The sequence below is a fragment of the Haplochromis burtoni genome, unplaced genomic scaffold (assembly GCF_018398535.1).
Source record: "Haplochromis burtoni strain Fernald_Lab_line unplaced genomic scaffold, NCSU_Asbu1 Contig_119, whole genome shotgun sequence".
Taxonomy (NCBI): Eukaryota; Metazoa; Chordata; class Actinopteri; order Cichliformes; family Cichlidae; genus Haplochromis; species Haplochromis burtoni.
This window is the reverse complement of record NW_024582480.1, coordinates 173,868-200,837: the sequence shown is the minus strand read 5'-3', so window position 1 is coordinate 200,837 and position 26,970 is coordinate 173,868. Positions and strand designations below refer to the sequence as shown.

The window sequence follows — 26,970 nt, the reverse complement described above, 5'->3', positions numbered from 1 at the left end:
TGTCAATAAGCTAGAGATCCAGACTGTGGGGAGGCCAATCCATGACTGTTAGCAGTCAAAACTGAATGGGAAATGATTTCTGACAATTCCTCAATATTGGACTTTCTGACGTTAAGTCACAGGGTGTCTTTGGATTCCTTTGGAGCTGTTCTGTTTTTGCTTTTTCCCATGCACACACTTTTCAGTATGAATTGCTTCTTTAGGCTGTTAAAAGGTGCGAGCTGTGATTTGACAACAAAAACTAGCTTATCAGGATAGGCGACTTGGCAGTGAAAAAAAAAAATAAAAAAAAATGCACAAACCCAATAGAGGTAGGGGAGTCGGAGAGATAAAGTAGGACAGATCACACAAACACAATTTTGTACAATCAGTATTTTATATTTTTTTGCATTTTACAATTCATCAACATGCACTGCTTTATCCTAAAAACACACTCAACACCACACTACCAATAAAACAAATCACTTCTCAAAAATCAAATGAATAATGGCAAAATGATTTTTTATAGTATTTACATTTTTTTCCCGTTAAAGTCAGCTCTAAAACACATTTGAAGTTCATTGGTGAAATAAAAGGAAAGTTAATCATTAAAGTGCTCTAGAGCACCAAGCCTCAAACAAAATATAAACTTCAAGCTAAAATATACTGTAGTTTTATGATGCTAGCTCACACCCATTATTCCAGCAGAAACTTATTTATTTTTTTACATTTCTTTTAAAACATTTTTATTTTATTCAATAGCAAAAAGCAATTAAGAACTGCAATGCTTACCTAAGACTATTCCATCCATCAAATACATGGAAAAATAAAAATAAATTATACTACTTCTGGTTGTAAAATGGGACGTCAAGTGTCCCAAATGAATTTTTGCAGGCTGTAAATTAAACAAAAACGAAAACATTGTAGTTTAGCTGCAATGTCTGTCAGAGAGTAAAAACATTGTTATGGAGCAGCAGCTTTGGTGCGAGTCCTTCACTAATTTTAAGTGCCCCTATTATGGGTTTTTCTTTTTTGGTTTGTCCTCTATCCTTTAGTCTGTAATAGTCCTCACTCCTGATGAACTACTTGAAATGCCTCTTTTACAGTCTAGGCTTTTTTCCATGACTTGTAACAATGTCCACCTTGTAGCTGTAGTCAGTCAACCCCCCCCCCCCAGTTTCCATTAATCCGACAGTATCTGAACATGTTAGCTTCATGTGTGAAAGAGCACCTTTTCACTTCTCAGTAAAATCTCAGACTAAAATCTTACAGGCGTAATGTGACCACACATGAGTAGCGGTCACTTTTAACGGACAGGCACGCACAGGTTATGACTGTGCACGGCGTTAGTGCATCTTTGTGAGTCACTGAGCTCACAGTCAATGCCCTAAACGGCAATAGCATGAACACAACAACATTTGATCTCAGCCACTCCCTTTCTAAATTGCAATAACAATAAACATTTCTCCATGATGAATTTTTGCTATCAGGGCCTGTGTGGGAGCGGTACGAGCTCTCTCAGCAGCACCATGCAGCACAAACACAGACTGATGCCAATGAAAGACAGAGCTGAACATTCACAAGTATGGTTACACTTTGCTAAACATCTCCCCAGAAAAGCAACAGTTCTTTTTAGCAGATTTAATGTGGCTCTTTTGTCATTGTTGTGGAAGAGTATGAAGGAAGCCAGAAGAAAAGAATTCTAAGGGGACCTGAGTGTGAATGACTAACAGCCTGATGAAGCAAGCAAGATTACTATGTGCACTGTGATGTCACCTACAAGTGAGCAAACCCTGGATAATCCTCCTTTCTGAAACGTAGCACGACCAAAATGTACAACAGTGGTTTACCTCATTTAACTAAAAAGTGGAAGATCTCAGTTTCAATTCTGAGAGGAGACACAAATCTCTTTGCGGTCGCTTCAGGAACGGCACTCGGTGTAAAAATCTGTCAAATCAAACATGTGGAACGACCCGCTGTGGTGACACCTTGTGAATGAGTGAGTGAGTGAGTAACTTTATCACCTAATTTTGTATTCAACATGACCCAAAATAAACAACTGACACTGTGAGTTCGTCAGGAAAGTCCTAGAAAGTTGATTATCTTCATTCATCCAAGTGACTTTCTCCGTCCTGGATGAGGGATGAGACATTTTTCCCACAGAAAAAAATGCTACCTCCAGATGAACACATTCAACCTTCTGGGATTTCTTTAACTGGGTGATTGAGGAAAGTGTTTTCACTGGTCAAATCCAAGGGCTCTTTTCCATTAGACTTCTATAGGACCATATGTTTTTGCAGCCACAGGTATCGCCCCCTGGTGGCTATTTAAAACAAATAGTTTTTGCTCTTTTCCTCATAAAGACAACATTTATCTACTTTCATTTTATCCTTAATGACGAGGTCTGATACTTCAGTACATATCAATAAAGACGTGGTTTGATGACCATTACAATAGTTTGCGGGTTTCTGCATAAGCAGAGACCAACCTCACTACCGTCTATTGCACACCCAGTCATCTTGTTCTATAAGCAGGCATGAAATACGATAGGAACCACTCGGCTCCGACAAGAGCATCAAGGGTTACTTCTAGTAGGCTTTAAAGGGGTAAAGAGATAAAACACTTCCACACTGGCTTCACTCTTTAGAGCTAAAAGTTGCATCCTTCTCTTATACTGTCTATGGTTTAGTGTTAGCATGGTGTATGTTACGATCACGCTTGTTTCTTTAACTCTCCATGATCACATGTACTGCATTAATGGAGCCAAATTCCAAGAGACTGTGCTTTTCCGGACAGAAAGGAGCTAAAAGCAGAGCCCTACAGACAGACGGTGCTGCAATAATGGACAGAATGGGGTAAAACATGTAAACCTAATCTAGCAGACCCCCCAAAATAAAATGATAATATGGGCACTTTAAGACTCAACTTTGATTGTCATGATAAAAACAGAAGTTTACATCCTCAGAAAAGAAACAAACAAACCTGCAACTGTTTTCAATTTTAAACACATCTGAATCCCAAATAATCAATTAGGAAGACTTTTAAAAAAGCAGAATGCGGACTATTTTACTTAATGAGAAAACGCCCGACATCCTGCTGTATCAGATTAGTCACACTGTGTGCAGTGTCTGTTATCTTGGCAACTTAGAATCACAGTTTAACAGCCCTATATAGACCAGCGCGGCTTACATATTGTTGAAATCAAAGTATTTGTTGAATAGTTTGGCATCTGAAAAGGCAAAATGCAGGGAATGCATTTATTTTTGTAAACGTTATGAGCTGTCAGGTGAACACATTCAAGCTCGCTGCCTATGCTTGCTTTTAAATGAAATGCACTGATAAAAACAATCAAATTGGATCAACCACGCTCAGTCTCTCTTCACACCCAAGCAGTTTGCCTCTGAAACGAATGAGCGCTGCAGCCGCCCCACTTTGCTTCTTTTCAAACCCACGCTTACGGGAGGGGAGCTTCATTTATTTGGTGCACCACTTTCCTTCTTCCCAGCTCTGGCTTCTGTCTTCTTGCCCTGTGCAGATGTTGTCGCTGCTGCTTTCTGGGCTTTGTCTTTGGGTGTGGTCTGTGCAGCGGCGGAGGCTGAGGCAGACTCAGCTGAAGTGCTGGAGGATTTGGAGGCCTGCGCGGGCTTTGAGGTAGTGTTGGAAGGATGTCTCCGACGCCTCCCTTCATCCCCAGCCGAGGACGAGGTACGCCTCCTCCTGCTGCCATCGTCTCCTATCGGGGGCTGCAGAGAGTCATCACAAGAAAACAAAGCGTAACTACGCGTGGGACAATAGATCACTCACGAGAATTGTTCATTTTTGCTGAGACCAGATGATACAGTTCTATGACTGCAGGCGCAGACTGAGCAGCTCCGAGTCTGTTAGTGTTTCAGTATGAAATAATGATGTTAGAATAATTTCATATGAGGATATGCTAGCTTCTCTTTTCGTTAATAATTCATTTAGCCCAATAAAAGTTGCAGGTAAAGAGCACTCTAGTGTGGAGATAACATGAAGCATCCTTTCAAACTTGTAGCCAGCAGACACTCACCACCACCCTGAAGTCCTCCAAGTTCTTGAACTGCGAGAGGTGTTCCTGCAGCTTCGGATCAATAGGCTGGTTCTTTATCTTTGAATATTTCAAAAAGGCCCAGAACTTCTCTAGTCCATACAGCTGACCTGGAAAGGGAAATGCAAGGAAGAGCAGTTTCATTCAGTGTTGAATTCTAGGTAAAATTCAAATGCCTAAATGTAGGGGACATTTTTCTAGTCAACTTGTATGAAAAGAAGAAAAACAAAGGAGGGCCTAGCAAAAAAAAAAGTTTGGGAACCACTGGATTAACTGGTTTTCCATTCCAATTTTGTACCTCCTAATGTGCATGGTCATTGTCATAGCAATGCGTCCGAGTGTCCTGTGACATAATTAAATACAACATAAATGCTACAATAAAAGTGGACGTCGAGGCAAGGGTGTATCTGTATATATACTCTGTGTCTGTGGCTTTTCATCAGAATCGAGGACCACGCTGGAAAAATGGCGGTTTTGAGTTTCATGAACGAGGCGCTCTCATGATGCCACTGACCAGCCAATTGGTTACATGCAGTCCTCCTGCTTGGATCGCTTGGCTGAGCAGGTACTAAAGAAGTAACAGGTACTATGACCTAATGCAAAACCCTTAAAAAACCGTGGTGAACTGTAGTGAGGCGATCTGAGTAGGTACTAATGCAAAAGGGGCTTAAGAATTGGAGCCCTATTCTAACGCTATGTATAGCGTTTACTGCTACACTGTGAGTAGAGCAGTCACAGGAAATGGAGGGGGAGAAAAAACAGACTTAACAGTGAGATATCAGTTGGGTCTTTAACCTCCTTGCTATGTGGTTCCATCAGATATTTGTTGGGTAAAGACTGCATGTAGGTTTTAGATTTTCATTCTGTATCTGTCGGTATGCAGACATGCTTGCACGCTCAGTGTAGCTTTTTAAACAAGGGCTTCTCTCATTAAATGTGTTGGAAACATGCTGCAGGTAAACTCATTTGTAATCACATTAAAAATTAAAAACTCTCTAAAAGACTCTAAAAGTCTTTGAGTAAAACTGAAGTCAATCTTGACTGCTTGCAAGAATCAGAATCCAAACTAGCCGATTTAAACAGCTCAGATCTACTTTGATCTGAAAGCCAGCTCTTTTAATTTAGTCTGCTAATAACTTGCATTTTCATAAAATTAATATAACAAATACTATTAGTGGTTAGGTAAGAGGGAATACACGCCACATGTACTGTAGCAGAATGTTTTATAAAGATTGGTTGAGTCTAAACAAAAACAACCACAGTTTGTTTGCTTCACTGAGTCAGTGTTGAAATGGACTGAGAGAACTACATTAATGCCCTCTTCTCTTTACACACTTCCACATTAAACTGAGAGGGTCAAGTGAACCAAAGCTAAGTCACATGTTGGCCTTCTTTAGCATTTTTATATTTAATTATATGTAAATACTGAATATATTAATAGAATGTTTAGAATTTTGGTGTTTTTATGAAGCATTTATTAACCCGCTGGGGGTTTACAGCGGGAAGAACGGCAAAAACGGCGTTTTCTACGGACAGCGCTAGCAAACGCTCTCTACTTGCGAGTGAAAAAAGAAAAAGAAAAAACATCCCTTCCCTATTGGTGTTAAAGTTTATAATGTCAGCCAATCAAAAAAATGATATAGCAACATGTGGCACTTGGTTGTTTAGGGAGAAGGGGAGAAGAGTTAGTGTGTAGTTATTGTTTTGTATTGTGTGTCAGTTATACTGCTGAATGTCACATTTGCTCCAAAAAAGCCACTAAAGGCAAATTCTAGTGTAAACGCTGTTCCCACATAGAACTGGACTGATGCACCTCCTGCTGTCAGACCTGCAGGGTTTAGGCCTGTGGTGTTCTCCTCTGTCTTATACTTAACAAAAACTATTTTTTGGACTGGCACAAATAATTTGTGTGACTTCTTATTTGATTGTTCTGTAAATAGTTTTAAATGGTTATATAAAAAACGCCTGAGGCCTTGGCTGCATTTTTAGGTAAATAGTACCATATAACTTTGTTGTTTGCAAAACTTGTGCATAATTTTTTAGAAATGTACAATTTCTATTTGCATTTCAAGTTATGAAAATGATTCGTTAAACATGTTTGTGGGTTTTACAGTAAAAAATAACTTTTTTCTACTCGGATTTTGAATTTTTTGTCTGAATTTAGATCAATTGTGCTAATATAGTATGCCAAAATGAAAACATAACTTCCCACACTCGTACACTCGATCACTGAATATGGGATTTATTCAGAAGAATCTGCTACATTAGTGAAAGCAGCAGCTGACATTTGGGAGAGCCTGTTTACATTTCATGTTTATTACCTTTCTCAAAGTCTCTGAGGGTCTCTTCTTGAAAGTCTTTGAACAGATCTAATCTGAATCTCTTCTCCAAACCGTAGCTGTAGTATCTGAACAGACACTCCAATCCGTACCTGCAGGGACACAACAAACACTTCCTTTCACTCTGAGTTACATGCAAACAAATATCACCGAGCTTCAAACCTTGCTTATAGACGTTAGTGTGTGCACATAATGATGCACTGTGAGAAAATGGCTGGGTGAAAATGCAGCGCTGACAGCGAAGCAGTTGCATCTCCAACATTTCACAACAATGGATTCCATTCTCTTGTGATTTACTTACAGCTGTAATTGAAGCTGTCAGAGGAACCAGACAGACAAGTATACTGGTTTCTGGTTCAGACAGGGTGAGCTCCAGCAGGAAGAGACATTGAGGCTGCTACACTCTTACACTACAGGCACTTTCACTTCAACAGGCAGGGCTGAGCTACCCACGTCTTTAAACAAGAATTTAGGTTTGACTGAGAAGCCCTTTAGAGTCACAACAGAAGCAGTGTTCACCTTTAACCTCATGCTATCGAACAATGACACTGCTTAAACCTGCAGGCGCTCCAATTCTTGAATAACATCAATAAGTCTTTCAATCTGTGGAAGTGGCTTGTTATTCCAGAGTCACTATCACCACTATGTGAGACACAAACACAAAAAACACTTCAGGGCGTTTTTTTAGGGTGTGGTTGTAATTGTGGATAAGTGACACAAACAAAGCAGTCTGTGTTTGCTGTTTGCTTCATTAATGAATGACATTTACTTCTTATCCCTAGGGCACAGACGCAGAGCTCAGGATTTAAATGTCCGCCTCACCTGTAGTTGTCTTTGGCATCTTCTACAGCATACTGTTTGAACTCCTCATACATCTTCCTGTTGAAGTTGTCCCTGAGGAAGAAGGACCAGAACCTGAACAGAGTGTTCATCTCCTGAGATTGGCCGATCCCCAACCGTTTTCGCTCTGAAGGGAAAAATTCAAGAACAGGAAACAGAGAAGGTGACCATTTCATCTTGTTTTCATCTTGCTTTCTCAAAGCTTTGAGTACGTGATGGTGTACTAGAGCTGAGGACTACTTAGAAGCAGTATTTGTGGAGGTTTTTAGAGGTCTCTGTACCATTAAGGCACCGTCGGCGGTACTTGTGGTATCCCTGTTGAGTGAAGCCATTGTCCCTCAGCAGCTCATGGGATGGATGCCAAAATTTGGGCAATGACTGAGGGGTACAGCCGTAACTTCCTGATAGCGGGGCTCCTTCTGATGGAGAGGCATTGGAGCTGCTGTGGAAGGATGGAGGAAAAAAAAAAGATGTTTGAGAGGCAACGGGGAAACATTTAGCTGCCAGTTTATTAGATAAACCTTACAAAAACAAATCTAGACTAACAAAACAAAAAGCAGGATTTTTGTCTCATTTCTGTTTGAAGTGATAATGAGCCAATGACAACAGAACCCCCAAAACAAAGTGTGGAATTAGGCTCGAACGTTCCCCACCAAAAGTTGATTTTTAAAAAAAAAACTTTGTGTAAATCACATTAGCACCAACTTCTTTTCATAAAAAGGATTATACGTCAAGCAGAACAACTGCTTGACATATAATGCAGAATGACTGGCAGGGCGAAACGAGGAAGCGCTCCTTGTGAGTTCTACTTTTTGCTCGTCACCTGTGAGACACCATCAATGCAGCCATAAAAAAGAAAATGTCACGGACATGGCAGCTCATCCGGCTCATGAAACACTTCTCTATTTAGTTCCCACAAAACAACAAACGTGACTTTGACCTGGAGACCCATCAGGTGGCGATTGTAAATGGTAAATTGACTGATTCTTATATAGCGCTTTTCTACTCTCCCGGAGTACTCAAAGCGCTCCATACAACATGCCACATTCACCTATTCACACCCACTCATACAAGCACTTCTAAACACAAGTGCAAACTAAACTACATTCATACTCCGATGAACGCATCGGAGGGCAACCTGGGGTTAGTATCTTGCCCAAGGATATTTGGCATGCAGACTGGGGAAGCCAAGGATCGAACCACCGACCTTCCGATCAGTAGCTGATCTGCTCTACCACCTGAGCCACAGCCACCCCACGTTTGACTCAACTCTGACCGTAGGAGGAGCAGCGACCCTTGTATTGGGATGCTAACTGGTCCGTCGGCCAAATGAGCAAAAAACCAAATTACACTCAAATGAAAAAGTCAGACCTGATGGACGCAGAGCGCGGTCGGTGTTCGCGAGAGTCCATCACCCAGCCTATGTGAGCCTCCTGGGGAGGGTTCGAACTGTGGCTCGTCTTCTTCTTCCTGGGCGTCTGGAACAAACACCAGGACAGGACACTGGTTAAATGAGGCACAGGGCGGCTGTGCTGCCTGACATTTTTAGTTTACTTTGTATGTTTCATGGTTTTATTTTAGTTTAAGGAGTGAGGAATTATATATTTATTCAGTATTTACATATTTGATCTTTTAAACCAATGTGATACCACAAATAGAAAACCGGCAGCCACTGTTTGTATTTGTAGGAGTGGCCACACTCTTACTGTTATGCACATGTGAAAAAAAAGAGTTAGGACAAACAAACAAACAAACAAACAAGGGAAAGGAAAAAGTTTCACCAGCAGGCCTGCTGACAGACATCAATCCATCTGTTGATCTGTAGTCTGGCAGATAAAGAGGAGCTTTGCTACTCCTTGTATGTACGGACACCGAGAGCTTACCTGTCCATCGATGGTGCCGGTCTCCTTCATCACGGGGTAGAAACGTGGTGTCTTGCTGGGGTCCTGGCGTCCGGGGGTGCGAGGGGTTCTGGGGGTCCGGGGTTGGTGAGCTCTGGGCGACTGTGGGACCGTTGTGGGCACAGAACGAGCCAACTCTGCTCCACTGTCTGCTGAGAAGCCCATCATTCCCCCAAAAAGTTATCAATTTATATTTACTGTCAGGTAATTATCTGAATATCTACCATCTTTATGTCTACAATGCACAAAAAAAAGCCCATGATACAAACAAAATCACATCCTACACTAGCACCGCAGTGTGAGAGGGGTGTGGTTTAAACTGCAGAAGGTAGCACACAGGATACTCGCTCATATGAAACCTGCTTCACCACAACTCTACAAACCCCACCTGGCATGGGAAGAGATGGGACTTCCTGGTTTGGGTCAACGGGCGCTTTGGGGGTGAGAGTGTCGAACTCATCTTTACTGATGACGTTCAGCTTCTTGAAGTTCTCCACTTCCTGCTGGGGAGCAGAAATGTGACAAAAGGGGGGGGGGGAAAAGGAAAAAAAGAAGAGTTAGATGACCACTGATCATCACCATTTGCACTCCTTTAACACGGCCTTGAGATCATCTTTTATCCAAGCAGAAAAACAACAATAAATGCTGCACTTTGAACCGAACACAGATAAAACAAATGATCCTGTTGATAAGGTAACAAAAAGCATAAGAGATGAGCTGGAGGCTGATATTTTTTAAGCTCTTAAACAAAGTAATATAATTACTGATCCAACACGAAGCAATTCACTGCAGCCCTGAAAACAATCTTCTTATTTAGTTGATTTCCTAGTGACAAATCTCAATTTTAAGTCAAATTAATCAATAAAAGGATTTCTGCACTTCCCCTCAGATACTACATTTGGCCGTTACAGGCTGTTTAAACTGATAACACTTCACTATGGTGGTAAAAAACACTCACACGCCAGCAGCTGCAGCCATGCAGGCCTGTGTGACACACAGCACATGTGTCGCAGACTTTGTACTTTACACGTCAGCACCAGACAGAGGGGGAAGAAAAATATGCAGGTGGCCTTGGTGCATGTGTGCTCAGGCAAAACATTTCCCACATGCTTTATTTATTGACCAACCCTTGAGCCCATGAATGAGCTGACCCCGTTGGAAACGTCTTCACAGAGCAGCTTGAATAAAGATTCTTATAGTTGATTCTGCTTTTGTGGTTGGCTTCATTTGTAATTTTGGTCACCGTTATACCAGCAAGCTTTCACTTCTGCTCTGATTTTACAGCCCCAGTTTGTTGACAGATGCAGGATTAAATGATTCTTGCTGAGTGTAACAGATATGTTTTTGTCTTTGTGAGTTGTGGACGGCTCTGACGCTGCCAGTGATGAGGTGGCAGTGTGTGAGAGTTCTTGATGTTTAACCTGCTGCTCTAAACTGTTTGGTATTAAAGGTCAACTCCTACTTTCTCCTTTCAGTTCCCCTTTGTAGACCTTCTGACCCAACACTTCTCCACAGCCCGTGCATCAACTCCTCATCGTGCTCCTTCTGTCCTGTTACTAATACTACAGAGACTTTTCTCCACTAATAGACATGTTGACATCAGTTTTTCTTGTAAGTGATTACAGAAAAGTCAATGATAATTTAATGCTCATTTAATTCAAATTTTACATACGCACGCACGCAAATCATAGACCCACTTTCTAACATGCATCTCAAATTTATTTGGAACAGCTGACCTGATAAAATAAGCCTTTCAAACCCCCCTTACGCTCTAGGAAAGTGGCCGTGTCTCTTAATAGGCAAAACATGCTATCAAGAAATGTATCAGTTCACCAAAATAATATTAACAAGCCTACTTCTTGCAAATTACAAACTAAATTACTTTGGCCAGCATGCATTTTATATGGATTTAAGAAAACAATCGCACTTCTAAGCTATTAATTAAGATTTTTTAATGTGTTTCCACATTAAACATCTTCAAATGATTTAAGTCTGCTTCTGTTTTTTCTTCCACTACGAGAACACCCTTCATATGCTGGTAAAAAACAAGCAGACATTTCTATTCTGAATCCATAAAAGTCTCTTTTCACCTACTGATCCACTTCCATGTAACTGAAGGTTGCATCATCTATGCTGATGAATGGGACCCAAAGTGTTTTAAACTGATGATGTGATTTATGGTGACCTGCTACTGACGTTTGGCCATCAACATTATACGATGCTGTAGTGTTGTAAAACCTGAATATACACTGGTGCTGTGCTATAGTTCTGTTCTAATGTAAGGCTTGCATAATGCTGTGTGACCTATAGTCAGAGTTTGTACATGCACTGTATCCACAGAAGAGGCAGCTTTCAAAAGGAGGTCGCTGAGCTCTGGAAGCAACTGTAGTCTGGAGGCTTGTATAGTGGACAGTAAATGGTGCATTTATTTTTGTCCCTCCTCTGCACGGTGTGAGGTTTAACAGCTCTGTCACAATGTCTTCATGTCAAAGTGGCATGAGTGCCAGTAGTGCTTACGCTTTAAAGGAAACCTACAGTTGAAAGCAACCAAGGGCTACCCCAATGCTCCGCAGCATCATTCAATCATATACCGTCTATATATCCACTCTAGTATGTGCAATTGTGTTTCCTGCTGTATAAGAAAGAAATGTAAGACAATGCAACTTCACAATGATCATCACTGAAGAGGTGGTGCAGACAGTAATGGTTATGAGATATGAGCCCTAATGCAACCATAGCAGAGTGCTTTGGTTACAATACAAACATACACAGACTCATTTTTCAGCCCAGCATTAGATTTCTGATCCATCATGTGGCAGTCTGCTGTGTCATCTAGTTAATTTGTTAGTGATTTCCATATCAGTGATCTGATAACAATACAATTTAAAACACAATTTAAAAGAACAATATGGTACATGTATATTGTGCTAAATGTCAGGTGTGGCTGTAACACTGTTATAACTGCTAGAATTAGAACACAATGCATAAAACGCAAAAGTTAAAGCAGGACTTGTGAGCTGTGGAAACACAAGAAAACTCTCCTGGATAAATTCTTCAAAATCAAATCTGGCGGAAACGGAGGATTTGCTGATAATACAAACGTTTATGGTGACTTTCTAAGTCAGCACTTTGGACCAATAAAAACACTTATTTCTTCTTTGACAACTCCTCGCCTATTTAAAAAATATAAAGGCTGGAAGTTAACAGAAGGATGCTGACACAGTTGTTTGTGCCTTTCGGGGTATTTTTGCTCCAACTACCTAACAGTTTATATCAAAGAAGTCTGGGCTCCAGGTTTGCTGAGTCTATCGCTTCTACCCACTGGCTGTGCATACGTAGTATAGCCTGATCTGTATTAACTTCTCAAAGACCCTCCTATTCCACAGAGCAGGGTGGGCGCACTTAGATAGCCTTCAATAATGCATAAATATGTCGAATTCCAAGCCATCAAACATTGTGACAGCGATGGTGACTGAATAACTGGATGGGATGGTGATGGCTTGATGCACACCAGGTTTTCTTACCCTTTAAAATTTGTAAATATTACAATAAAAGTTCTTATTTAATTAATTCTCAGTTTTGGTAACAACCTCATTACAAAGTCCAATTAGACCTTTTGGACTCGAGTGTTAAGTCTAAATAATTTCAGACTATAAAGTTTAAATGTGATCACCATATAAAGCCCACTACACCAGAGAAATTCAGAAGAATTCATCCATGCAACACCAAAACAGGCTTAGCACAAATCCTGGAATGATAATGAGACAGCTAACTTAGCATGATCCAGAGTAAAATCAAGTTAGAGTCAATGTTTCCATGGATGTTACGTTAGAACTGAAATATGCAAACACATACAAAACTTGAGCAATATTCTGTGAATAGCAGCGAGATGCAAAGGCTGGTTTGTTCAGGCATGATTTGCCACGCTGTGTGCTGTACGTGCATGTCTGTACTGGGTGTTTCTTTTCTAGTGTCAGTGCAGTTTTTTTTTTAACCGCTCTCTGGCAGACCTGCTCCAACACGCTACATGGTGACTGTAAGACTTTTTTATTAGCTGTCAGTTCCAAGCAGAAAATGCTGCGTACTGATCTAAAAATGCAGGTCGTCTGTATGTCCAGCAGGTAAAAATAATTTTCCCTATATTTGATCCATACATCATCTTCTAGAAGACAATGACTTTATTTTGATTTTTAAAAAAAAGGGAGTTTGAGTATTTGGTGTGGTATTTCAGTCATCTATAAACTTTTAAAATAGATAAAATATACAGCGCTCACTGATGCTATACAAGTGTATTACAGTCTAGCCTTTAAGACTTTAAAATCCACCATTAACGTAACGCGTACAGTATGATTTTCACGTTCGTCTTACCTTGATGCACTCAATTGGCTCCTCCCCCTTCCACAGGTCCTGTTCGTAGTAGTACAGCCCGTCGTTGATGGCTTTGGCCAGGTCGGCAGTAATTTTAGCTCGGGACTCATGGTTACCTGTCCGATCCCCACCGGGATGCTTACGGATGTAGGGTGGAGTCTGGGTGACGATGAGGATCTTGTTCACATCCTGGTCATCCAGCTCATAGTCCGAGTCGTCCTCATCTAAACAGTCTGTGAACTTGTTCTTCCTGGCCGCCATCTGCTCCATTTCCTCATCGAACATGAAGTCCAGCTCCTCCTGGTCGGGCTCTGCCTGTGGAGGAGGCTGCTGGCTGGGAGGAGGCGTTTTACTATCCCCCTAGACAACACAGTGAATACACAGCCATTAACAAAGGAACAGCCAAGACCTGCTGGAAACGAGGTGTAAACACATAATAAATGTGATTAAGCCATCCAATTATATTAGGCAAACAAACAGTCCAGAGTTATACTGATCCATCATTAATACAATGTTTCTTACACGCATTTCTATTATTAATGTTATAATAAATAACAGAAATACATCTGTGAATAATCCAATTCAGTTCATCAGCATCACCAACTGCACACTCCAAAAACAACCACAAGGTTCATCGCCACCGTCTCTCTAAAGCATAAAATCAGAATTATAACTTTGTGAAGGACTTAGCTGTAACACGGTATAACTAATCCCCTATCGAGTTCATTTGTGAAGTAAAGAAACAGACATGCAATATTTAAGTAAAAAAGAAGCACATGGAAGAAATGGCAGAGGACAAGCTTGGATGAGTGAGTGCTGGAGGAAATACTCAACTGCAGAGGAAAGGCAGTGAGGCTGGAGCGATGTGGAGAGAGAAGAGCCGGCAATGCACACTTCATCACTGACATACTGCCAGGAAAAAGATGGAGGAGATGGGCGAAAGGTGTTGACAGTAAACGCAGAGGAAAGGAGAAGACAAGCATTATGACGTAGTAACAAATGAGAGACAATGGAAGGGATGAACGATGGAAAATATGTTTGAAAACTTTTGATTTAATGAAACCTGGAGAAGGAGTGAAGCATGCGTGTGCCCTTCTAGTTCTGATTGTTATGGCCATAATTTCTACCAGTTACCTTAATAACATACTCAAAATTAAAGCAACCCCAGGCATGAGGGGAGTGGCCCGTTTCACCTTTGTGCACTCACTACCTTTGCTTTTGCAGAGGGCTGCCTATGACGTTTCTCAACCTGGATCCAGGCGTCAGGGTCGGGCTTGGGGGCGAGGGCATCTTTGGAGTCATCTGTGGCCGGTAGAGATTCCTGGCTGGAGGAGCCAGGGTCAGGGGAGTCCCGAGGCTGCACGGGATCAGGAGGAGTCGCCTTCACAGGTGATGAAGCTGAAAACCCCGACACGTAACACAGACACTCAGTCAACCTTGTACAGAGTAAAAAACCAAAAAGCTCAAAGCAACATAAAACTGTGCGTTTAATCTCAATAGCAACAACTCAACAATAACTGATGTTAGAGAAACTGAACTGTTTTTGATGACTAATGGCAGCTTTGTCAGCTTGTTTACAAAGTGTCCATCAAAACCAGTTTTTATGACTTCCAGACAGCGTCATCTTAATTATTAAATTTAAAAAAAAATCATAAATATGGATGTTTAATTTAGCATGGAAAAATAAAAAAAATAAAAATTTGACTGAATTAATCATTCAAGCATGCAGATGATGCTTTTTTTACAGCGTCAACAAATCTCATGATTTCAAAGCCAGTCTGTCTACTGTCTCTCTATCCACTGTGATTTTGTGCTTCTGCAGCCATTGCTCCCAAATATGTAGGCTCATTTAGTAAAATGTTCCAGCAATGTCATGTTTGTGGTGCCTTCCAGCTGCGTTTAATCCACATTTGCTGCTCAACTGAATATTTGGGGCAGTAGGTTGGTGAAAACCGAGTCAAAATAAACTGTGTGTTCATAGTTCCCCCAGTGTCAAAGGGGCCGCTTAGCGGTGCTCTTTAAATAGAACTTAATTTTTGTATAGCAAAGGGACACGACAGGCCAAAGTGCTAACATTCTATATATATGGGGTTTTGGATACACACTATGCATCTACATCATGAGATTTACTGAGAGGATATCATTAGGATACTGACCGGAGTTTGTGGCATTGAGGGTCTGTCGAGGAACAAACTCAGGACAGTTAATGAGCTGGGAGAAGTCGGTGCGAGGGGAACCAACGGTGGTAGGGGTGGGAATCGGCCAACGCTCAGGGTCTGTTTTACAGCGGATCCTTTCATCAACCAGCTCCACCTCTGTGCTGCTCTTCAGAGCCTTCAAAATGCGAGATAGATACCAGAGCCCAGCATTAAAGTCAAGGCATGTAGTTAAGAATATAAGAACTTTTAGTTTAGCATTGATAAAAAAATAAATAATTACACACACACACTTATTTTTAAAACATTTCATTTGTCATGAAAAGTAGCACTCCATGACTTCTCATAGTCCTTCACTGCTACCATCTCTACAAATGTCAAACTTGGCACGATTAGAAGTTAAAAACTAACCGACAAAACAAACACTGATGTGACAAGAAACAAGCTTTACAGCCTGAGCACACGCAGCATTTACACTGGTGATGTGATGCTACCTCAATGATGAGGCTGACGTCAGTGGTGAGGGCCTGCACTCTGTGGAAGCTGGCGATGAGGGAGATGGGGAGGAAACCCTGCGCGTCCATTTTTCTCCTCAGGAAGAAGTCTCGCTCCAGATTGTGGAGGCTAAAGTAGTACTCACTGAAAAGGAAGGACAACATAATACATTTAATCACCAGCACAAACAAAACAAAGTTGTTTAACAGTACGTAAAGGAGCAGATTGCCCATTTTGAAGTATTATAGTGAAGCTGGCAAATTTGTGCCTGTGTCCCTGAGGCTCCATTGATTTCAGGAATCAGGAACTATTCCCAAAGAATTTACAATACTCTGTGTTACAGAAACATTTCAGTCTAGTATTGAGGTAGAAACCTGTAAGTCACCAATACAAAGAAGTATAAAAAATATATATATTAAGAAATCATAATTTCTTTTATAATCCTTACCAAAAAAAAGACATAGTCTGACTTTAGCACCATATCTAGACTGGAAGAGCTCCCTGCTGACTGTCTGTCACACTATTTGAAATCACCATGGCACACTTTAGTGCCCACCCTGCGGGCGGCAAGCAGCCAGAGTAACGTCGGCTGAGTGAGCAGCCTGAATAACGCTGAGTGAGATGAGAAAGGAGAAGACAAGAGTGGCCTCTCTATCCTCCCTCACCCCTTCTTCCTCCCCTTCTCACCCTCTAACAGTTTTTTCCTCAGTCACTCCTGGGTATAATTCATCTCCTGTCCCCTTCAAATCACTCAGACTATATTTAGCATTTCACCTCACCCTCCAGTCTGAACAGCAATGAGGCCAAAAGTGTCAGGCAGACAAGCAGTGGACACTGCCCCCTGCAGGCCACCCTGAACCCAGATCACTGCCTATCATACATGTACTGAGACATCCTCACCCCTCTTCTATAGAAGTTTCTATCTCATCTCTTTCAGACGTTATTTTTGATCACACTGGTATGAAAAATGCACTACAGAAATAAAGACAGACCTTAATGAATTTATGGTCTTAAACTGAGTGACTTTTAAAAGGATACTCGAGGAAATGTTTTGAGGAAATAAGAGAACAACAAAAATCAGAAAACACTTCACTTACTATGTTACACAAGGGAAGGAAGAACAGGAAATTTAGCTTAAACGGTGCCTAAATGTCATTACTGACTATGAAAATGTGATTATTCATATAAAGAGAGACAAACTGAAAAGGAAAATGAATCTGTATGCAATATTTTCTTCAATCATCTGGATGCGTTTCACTGGAACAGCAGCAGACAGAAGTTTAGCATCATCTCAGCAGCAGATCATCACTTTCGTCTCATCGTCCACAGTTCATTCTCGTTAAACCTCCTGTCATATTGTTTTCTTACGTTTAGGTGTTTGCACTGGTTTTCGTTTTGGCTTTTCCGTTTCGTTCAGCACATTCCTTTCAGTTCTGCCACAAACACTGCATCGTATTTCTGTCCATTTTTTTGTTGTTGTGCAATTTTCTGCGTTTTCCGTCCTGATGCTTTGGATTTCACTATGATCTACCCATGCGTGTTCCTCATGTAATCTACCCATTTTGTTTGTAGCTGTTCCAAATTTTAGAGGCAGCAAACATCTTTTGCCACACTCCATGTTGCATTCCCATCTTGAAGCAATACTATTAGTTCAACTAACATGTCTCAGGTTGGGGTGCTAAAATTGGCGAATGGATTGCGCTGCATATTTGGACCTGCTCTGGTATTTGTTTGAGAAATGCAAACTACAAAATGACCTGATTTTTACAACCTTCTACTTAATCCAGAAAAAAATATGTCATTGCTTAAAATAACCAATTTTTTTAAAATTTGAAGTATGCTTCATGAAGCTGGAACATCGAGCTATTAATAGTAAAAAGTAATAAGAGCCTCCATAAGATAGGACAATATTTTTTCCAGGTATTAAATTCTTACATTTGCCGTTTGATGTATTCCTTAAGAAGCTTTTCATCCACCGCGTACATCTGGAATTTGTTGCCATCATTGTAGTAGTAAACCATGTTGGTGCCAAACTCTGCAGGGGCCTGAGCAGAACCATCAGATGACTGAGAGTCTCCAAAGTTGAGCGGGTATTCATATCGCCCTAAAAACAAAAGAACAGAAGGAACAAATAATGGCATATGAAGGAGAGAGAACACTTCAAAAAGCTGGATTTTCTTGTCTTTGACAGAAATTGCATTGCTGATGATTCTGCTTCCAATTTATGTGTGGCAATGAATGAAAAACACTAGTCTGCACCTCGCCCACGACCTCTTCCGCGTCCACGTCCCTTCCCTCTTCCTCGTATTCCTCCACGAACACTCCCACCGTCGCTCCGAATGCTTGCAACATCGTCGCCATAGTCCCGCGGCTCTCTTCGCCAACCTATGAACAGGAAAACATACACTCATGATCAAAGCCTACAACGTCTTCCATGTACCGCTGAAGGGCATTATTAAACTTTTAGATTTAAAATTACTAAGAAGTTGAGTTGAACAAGAAACTCAATGTAAGTAAACTGCTTTTTTATTTAAAAAAACTCGTCTTTAAGTAAATTTAAAGGATTGTAATCAATATTTTGTAACTGTCTAAAGCTTCAATATAAAAACAAGTTGTAAATAAACCCTAATAACAGCCAGATCATCTAAACTAGAAGGACTACTGTCAGCACAGATGATAAAAACATAAAAATGTCCACCAACATCCAGTTAGCTCAACAGCTTTATGACAAGCAGCAGCAGCCTGTTCTCGTTGCAGAGATCTGAAACCTTTTAATATTTGTTTTTATTTGCAGGAAAAATTACAAACATTTGGTTTTGTTGGCAATTTGTATGAGAATAAATGTCAAAGAAGCTTTAAATCATCCATCTGATGCAAGATATTCGCCAAATTTAAAAAAAAAAAAAAGTCATGCTTTCATTGAGCCATGCAGTAGGAAAAAAGCCATGTGGACACTAAAGACAGATGGCAGCTTGCTGAGCAAATGTTAAAAAGATACCAGAGAAATAAAGAGCAAAGCCAGCCTAGCGAAGTGAGGAAGAAAGAAAAAGACTGAAGGCGTGAACAGTAAACAGTGAGCTCGAGGCCACTTACTCCTGGTGCTATCATGCGCCCTGTTATTATGGAGCGTTTGATTAGGCGACGTGAGGTCAGACGAGTCATCGATGGGCTCTGTGTCTGAGCGTGCTGGGCCCCTGCCGGGCGTCTTGGCATCATCATCCCGGGACACTTCCTCCAGCGGCAGAGAAACCCACTTACGTTTGTTACCTAACGATGATTGCACACCGAAAACAAAGCTTGTAGAGTTTTGGTCCAAAAGGGGGGGAATAAAAAAGATCAAATCCAGAAATAAAGCTGCATGGTGACTAAAACTGCAGCGTAAACCTTTCATCATAGCAATGAATGACTACTTAATCATATTCCAGGTTTGTTTAGCAAATAAAGGACTTAAAAGTCTTTATTCTCATGTATAGCTTCTAGGGTTTTTGTACTAATGCTCTGTGTTCAGGTTTTGTAGCCACATAACTGCAAACCATGTGACATTAACTTGTTTGCCATTTTGGATGTGAGACGCTGTAGCTTCAGTATCTAATGCCTCAGTCACACAGGCCTAGAGACTAGTCGGTGTCCAGTTGTGACGTTGTGGCTGTAATGTCAATTCTCCAAGTACGTGTGGTTGCAACCCCCCCCCCAAAAAACCAGGCAGGCATAGCCCATCCACACAGACCCTCACACTGACTGCCTGGTAATGACATTTAGGTTACTGGGACTCAAGGAAACTGTAGCGGACGCGCAGACGCAGAAAGTATGATCCCCACCTGCCAATTACTTTCTAACTGTGGAACACAAAAGTGCAACACAAACCGGGAACAGAGCGTTTGCCTTCAGAGTTTAAGTTGCGCCTCAGTGCTTCAACCAACAGGGTTCAAAAGGCACAGCTTCTACGAGGTTTTCTGTTTCTGATTTGCGTTGCACTTTTTCAAATTTTACTACTGATGGGTTGGCGAGTTTTTACAGACCAGCATGCAAACTATGGACTACTGATCAAAGTAATCAGAGTTAGGTTTTGGGTGTTATTAGGGTGTTAACCGATTTCACCTAGTGACTGCCAGGAAACTCCAAGGACCACTCACCATTGGATCGGAGAATCCACATTATTCCCTTGTGACCGGTGGTTATCAATCATCCAATATGATGAACAACTCTTGCAGATTATGTGCATGCAAGAAAAGGTTAGGATTTTAGAGAAATTTCAACTATAGCTGTTCATGGAGTAGGTATTTGGTCTCTAGGCCTGTGTGACTGGTGCTTTAGCAAATCGATTTCACAACAATGGCAACTGCCATCAATCTCCAGCAAGCTCTAGTCAACTGGATGGGGGAAAAACTGTTTCCCTTGCAACTGGTGGTTGCCACACAGTCACTGGTTTGTCTCTAGGTCTGAGATTTTGTTGCTTCATTTAGCAGCTTTTTGCATCTCTATAGAACATTTGTGTCAATTACTTCTACATAGTTTTGTAAAGTTCTTATTAACAATGTGATTCAGGCATTTTGTTTAATGTTCACTCCTACACTACACTTCAAATTTTAAATTATTAAAGTTTGGCAGCTGATTTAAACGCTATATTAGGTCAAAACATAGTTTAAAAATGTCTTTTCTTTTATTTAGAAACAAAACTTTTCGCTTCTAGTTTAGACATCGAGGAGTTAATGAAGGTGCTTATCTCTGAATGGCTTCCACAAAGATTGGTGCCTGTGATGTTTACAATGTAGGAGCGGATCATTGGAAGAGAAACACGTAAGATAATCACAGCAGAGCATGCACCAGTCTTCACCAGCCAGCAATCACAGAGTTAATACAGTTACAGACATGCTAAAAAATACAAATCATCACAGTCGAGTGAAAAATATGCATCTCCAAATTTGGAACTGAAGAAACATCTGTATGAAAAAAAACCACATTCTGGAGATGAATAACTTCACAAGACGGTGATGAAATGTGTGTGAATCAGAATCAATCAGGATTGTAGCCGCTGTCATTAGCCTTATCCAAACCATTTAAGAGAGAGAGAAAGAGAGAGAGACAAAGCTTCATCTCATCAACGACTTGCTCTCCCATACCTCCTCTCTTCCTCAGGTTGGCACTCTTGGCGTCCTGTCCTGCTTTTGACTCTTCATCTTTGGTCAGCTCTCCCATCGGCTCCACCTGAGCCTCCTGGTTCTCTTTGCTCTCACCTCCATCATGGCTGCTCTCAGATTTTCTCTCCGGTCGCTCTCTTTTCTTCTCCTTATCTCTGCGCAAAGACGGAGGCTTCTTTCCATTGTTGTTGAGGACATTTTGTTGTTGCTAAAATTTTAAAGGGGGGGGAAATACCAGCTGTTAGTCACACCTTTATAGAACAATTTCAATTTTGTGGGCTTTTACTAATATGTTTCCTGCTCTGTGGACTTGAATTCTTTGCACAAGTAAGAAAATATACAATGCATTCTTTTAGATGCAGATCAAGTTTAATCTTGGGGCTTAAAAAAAACTACACTGGCAGAAACAAGCACCTCATTTCCAACACTGTGACAATGACAACATTTTTAATAACTTAAATATTCTTCGTGATGAAAAACACATCAGGTGCTTCTCCAGTTAATCAAACTTTACATTTGAAGATTTTTAAATATTTCCTGATATTTTTAACTTTTCTGAATTCATCAGATCTTGAACTATACTGAAGATTAAGTGCTGGAGAATCAGCAGAGATTGAGGAAAAGGAAAAATCTAGAGTCCCTTTAGTTAGTTATATTTTCACCGCTGTCGCCTGTACCTTACAAAACCTGAAGTAGTTGTTAGAAGAACCTGAGGTGAGTTTAAAAATTTTCACAGTCAACTGAAGACCTGTTTCAGCTTTATCGGGTTCTGAATAATCCCCCCCATCACACATCTGACCATGTGAGATCAAAACCAGAATACCTTTTTACATTTTATAAGACAGCCCCTTTTTAAAAACCTGCACCAACCCTCTGCAAAGCTACACCCTGAACACTTCAGAATGCTTCTAGCGCTCCACCTAGTGAGCAGAAATTAGAAAAATAAATCCATCTTTGACGCGGCTAGTAGAAGCACCAGAAAACAAGCTCTCATTGCTTGTAAAAGAAGTTGCATTCACACATATCATACCTCTTTGGCCAGTTCTCCAGGCGTAGGCCAGTTAGTGATGTCACTGAAGTCACTTGACTGTGAAAGAGGAAGAAAGACTGTCAGGTTTCAAAGGATGATATAATGATCAGGAATCTTTTCATTTGCTTTTTGGGTGAGCAGGTAGCACTGAAGTGCCCAGCATAGAGAAAAAGGGGGTCAGTGCTCTGTGTGTGCGGGGAAAACTGCAAACAACCGTGATAAACACAGTGAGTCAATTTCCACTGCTGAAAATTCCATAAATTTGGGGAAACTGATATGGGATCAAGGTTAGGCAGACAAAGGGTACACACTCCAGAAGTGATGAGTATGGTGCGCAGAAAAAATAAACACAAACTCAAATGCTGATTTCTCTAACCATATCCATTCTACGATATGAAGCGCATCAAACGGAAAGTCAACTAACTTTATCCTAAAGGGATTCAGGCTTTTAAACAACCCCTGCTCTAATGAATGAGTACTGACCGAAAACGCTTCTGTTCCAGTTCATCCCAAATTATTGTTTTTCAGACACGATACGACAAAAGGAGTAGCAGCCATTAGAGGTAACAGATCATAAGCAGAGCAAAAACAAAACACAGAACTCTATTCATATGTAAAGAGTGGTGAACACAGAAACCGAGCGTGCGAGAAATACTATTTAAAGTTATGAAACTACTTGTTACATTTTTCTAAACACATATGAAGGGACCAGGCTTGGTGATTCGATGTATTTAACACCAGTTTGCTTATTATGTGCATGACTACCAGACAACATTCAGTAACTGTGTAGTAATGATAATATGGGGTCCTGTAGAACTGTGACTATGACCCTGATGAGGAAAGGTCTGCAGGTTGCATTATAATTCCCCAGGTTACATAAAAGCCCACAATATGTGGCAAAAGCATGACTAGATAAGATAGTATGTCACACTTTAAGCACATAAACTGGGTATTAAAAACACAGTGTATCAATCCTCAGTGGAATTAAAGATCCACTGAGCGGATGCACTACTAAACGCTTTCCCTGCTTAACAATCATAATATGTATTTTTTTGGTCAATAAACATGACCATTTTATATATGATATTATCTTCATATAATCCAAATCCCTTCTAAATGTGAACTTCAAGTAACTGCAGTGGAAAAACTGGTTGGAAAAGCAAACAAAAACCACAGGTCAGCAGCTTAAACCGGCTAACAGTCAGGCTATCAGCAGATGGTTATTTCCCATTCTAAATGTCAGTACCTACGAAAATCCACAGGCAACGCAATGTGAACATGTGATCATTTTATAGTGGTTTATTTGCCAGGAAGAAAAGACTACAAGCAAAAACATCACTCTTTATATTAGCCGAGACATTCAACAACACTTTGTGGTTACTTTGCTGTGGAAATAATTAGTAAGATTTGAGCAACTATGGACATTAAAGAAAAGGATAGAAACGTAAAAAAAAGGATTACCTTGCTGATTTTTCTCGTTCTGGGCTTGGTGGCGCGGACGACTTTCGGAGCATTTTGCTGATCTGCGGATACACAATCAATAACCGAGAGTGAGGTCATTATGTTTGAGAGACAGGACTAGATCCAAAGGGGTTCAGTCCTTTTCAACTCTCTGAATTTAAGAAGAGCTTTGAGGAAGTTTCCGATTGAGAAAGGTTGCTCAACACTGCAGTTAAAAAGTCAAGTTATCTACTCTTGCATGCGCTGCTCTGCTGTGTTTGAACACCATCGGATATTTCTGTCAGTACAGAAAGAATAAATGTGCTCCCCCCAACGGACTAAGTGACACGACTTGTTGAGGGTGTTTTGTGCACAGGCAGCACCAGCGGTATGTGGCTGCGTCTCTGCAGGCTGCTGTGTCCTGGGAGTGGCCCACTGCAGCCTGACAGCTCCTATCAGCTCGACAGTGGATGGTCAGATTGATAAGAGAAACAGGGCCGAGGCTTCCATATGAATGGGTGTATGCCTGAATGAGCCTTCAGACATCCACCCACGAGACTGGTTGTACAGTGACGCTGTAAAATGATGCCTGTGGTCTTGCAAGAGTCGTGCGCTTAAAATATAGCTCCCTCCTGGTTGCTCTGCGCTCTGACACACATTCACAACTCAAATTTAGCTGAACGGTCTGAACTCAAGAAAGCTGTATTTCAGAGTCGACTGTCACGAGTACGATAAAATAAATGCAATCACTCAGTGACCAATCAGCAGCCTCATGAGTCAATCAAATGAACTGTTGATACTGAACTGATCAACTGATTGTATGTTATAGATAGAAAGGTAATGCATTCAGTTGTGATATCTGATTAACAGAAGCAGAGCTAGAAAACAGATTACAGACAGACTTGTGTTTAATTTTACTCCTCATTGCTGGCCATGAACCCTACATCCTACATATCCCACAACGCCTTGATGGCTTCTTTCAACTAAACTTTTCCTACCTTCTAAACCTCCAAATATCTTAAGCTTTACTACCCCCACCCACACTCATTTTTAATACAAGCTTTCAGCATCAAAGTTGATGTCTTCAGGTTAATTTATTACTAACACTAAGAGGAATCAGTTAAACCTTATGTGTACCATCAGTGGCCTGCTACTTCAATATTGTTATTCGTCAACTAAATGCCTTTTAGCTGTAGCTTTAAATGCACAAAAAGATCACTCTCTTATAAAGCTTAAACTCTTCTGTGCATTTTTAGGGTGTTATTTGATTCTGTATTTTGCCTGAGTATGGGTTTTCTTTCTTCTCATTGTTTTTGTGTGCCCTGTACTGTGTACAGTTATGTGTACTTGTTATGGTTGCCACATTGCATGAGTAAATTAAATAATAAATACGAAACAGATTTTAAGAAATGATCAGCAATCAGGCAAAGAAATTCATGACATAAAAAATGACCCATTTGTGTCACTTTGAAATGAATAGGAATGAAGGAATGTTTAGATTTTTTTTTAATCAATTGACAAATTAAATGTAGCTCCATTTGCAAACCTCACTTTTTTTTTTATCTATTATTTTTTAATATCAAAAATACTTGAAGCTTATCAATGATTTCCAGACTTGGCTCAAGTGACTTATTAAGTCAATTTCTTTTTTTACTAAAACAATACCAGTGATACTGGTATCACTCATAATTGTTCGATTCTTTCAAAAATAAATACAATCATTAGATTACAACCCTGTCCCGTTTTATCTTATCACCTGTTCAGCCACTTTATTCTGATACTTTTACTAGTGACAGTGAGGAGCTGGCTGGCCGGTGGGAGGAACTGCAGACAGCCAGGCCATTGGACATGCAAAACGTGCTGTAGAGCAGCAGGAACAGTTAGCCAGGCTGTCTTGGCGCTTACTTACTTATTTGTTTGTTTTTACAGTGTCAAGCATGTATGCGCGACATTAAGAATGATTACGTCCCACATTCAGGTTTTCGTGTGCTTTCACTTCACAGACACCAGCTCTGACCCTCGATCAAGAGGGGGAAAGCAGCACGAGAGTTAGCTGGTGGTGGCTAAAAGAAGTAGCAGTTGTCAGCAATCAACACGTGGTGCTACGGAGCAATCCGAGCACAGAGGGGGATGGGGCAGTATGCTCCCATCAACATCTCTCGACCGCTCTGACATTTAAGTTATGCACTCCGTTCAACTCTAAATGAGCCTAAATGAGATATGTCAGGGATTTGCAGCAAAGATTAACGTTGATTTCTCTGCAGTGAAGCTGCTAAAATGCTGCAAAGCAAAAAACGTGTATAATAGCTGCGGCTGCAGAGGGAGCTGTGTGGCCAGCTGTTACCATATTGCAATGTTGAATCTGTCTTAATACGTGATTTTTTTCAAATCCATCTCACCTTTGTCTTGAGAGCTAGAGTTGGTGCTGCTGACCGGCACTCTGCCCGTGGTCCTTTTAGTCCACGGGTTGACTTTCGGCGGAGGCGCTTCAACAACTTTCTTCTTCACCGTCTCAACAGCCGAGTCAGCGTTACTACTTTGGTCGTTTTCTTTACAGTTTTCTTTGCTTTCCTTTTCTATATCCGCTGGGCTCTTGGGAGCCCCGGAGTCGTGGCTGTCCGCTAGTTGTTTTTCTAAGACTTTCTGCCCCTGATCTTGTCCTTTGTCCAAGTGAGCACCCTGGGACGTGTTTTGGTTCTTCTCCACCACTCCGCTCGGGCTGGCCGCTGTCAAACCCGAGTCAACCTGAGCACACTCAACCTCTGTGGACATCCTGCTAGTTTCCTAACAGCGCACAGTGTTAAATCCAGTGTGAATTGTTAGTCCTTGCTCTCTTATCCCCAAGAAAAGTCGTGAAAAGCTCAAGGGGTGACCACATCCACAAGTTGAAGTAAACAACTTCTGGGCTGGACCTCGCTAGCCAGCTAGCCAAGTAGCTCTTGGAGCTAAGTCCTAGCTAGCTAGCGACCATGCAGAAGTCAGCGAGCCCGAACTAAACGTTGTTGTTTTTCACTCTAATTGACTGTTTCGTATGAACAAATAATTACCTCTGAGTTTGTAGTTTGTCACCATGTAAACCACTCACACTCTATTCTGTCTCCAACGAGTTTCTGTAACTTTTTCTTTAAAACAAAACTACTACAGCGACCTCCTCTCTGGTTCCAACTCCACGCTACCAGCCAGGAGCTCGTGGAGCTACGCTGTAAACAGTGACT

The 26,970-nt window shown here is 41.0% G+C and overlaps 1 protein-coding gene across 5 annotated transcripts; it reads right to left on the bottom strand.

Annotated features, from left to right (window-relative positions):
* Positions 1-357: 357 nt before the first annotated feature.
* larp1b (La ribonucleoprotein 1B) lies at positions 358-26,970 on the bottom strand. 5 transcript variants are annotated; one of them, XM_005929676.2, is made up of 20 exons: positions 26,155-26,970; positions 23,777-23,838; positions 22,316-22,372; positions 21,268-21,493; positions 19,241-19,414; positions 18,407-18,532; positions 18,083-18,251; positions 16,147-16,291; positions 15,653-15,830; positions 14,707-14,894; positions 14,331-14,405; positions 13,497-13,856; positions 9,517-9,631; positions 9,111-9,280; positions 8,599-8,705; positions 7,509-7,669; positions 7,210-7,354; positions 6,370-6,479; positions 4,031-4,158; positions 358-3,722 (listed from the first exon to the last, which is right to left on the bottom strand). In XM_005929676.2, exons 1-20 carry the CDS (start codon positions 26,525-26,527, stop codon positions 3,450-3,452), a joined length of 3,342 nt encoding a protein of 1,113 aa, XP_005929738.1. In that variant the 5' UTR covers positions 26,528-26,970; the 3' UTR covers positions 358-3,449. The 5 variants fall into 5 exon arrangements, with proteins under 5 accessions (XP_005929738.1, XP_005929739.1, XP_005929740.1 ...); XM_005929677.2 differs by having other exon boundaries at positions 9,111-9,277; XM_005929678.3 differs by having other exon boundaries at positions 9,517-9,628.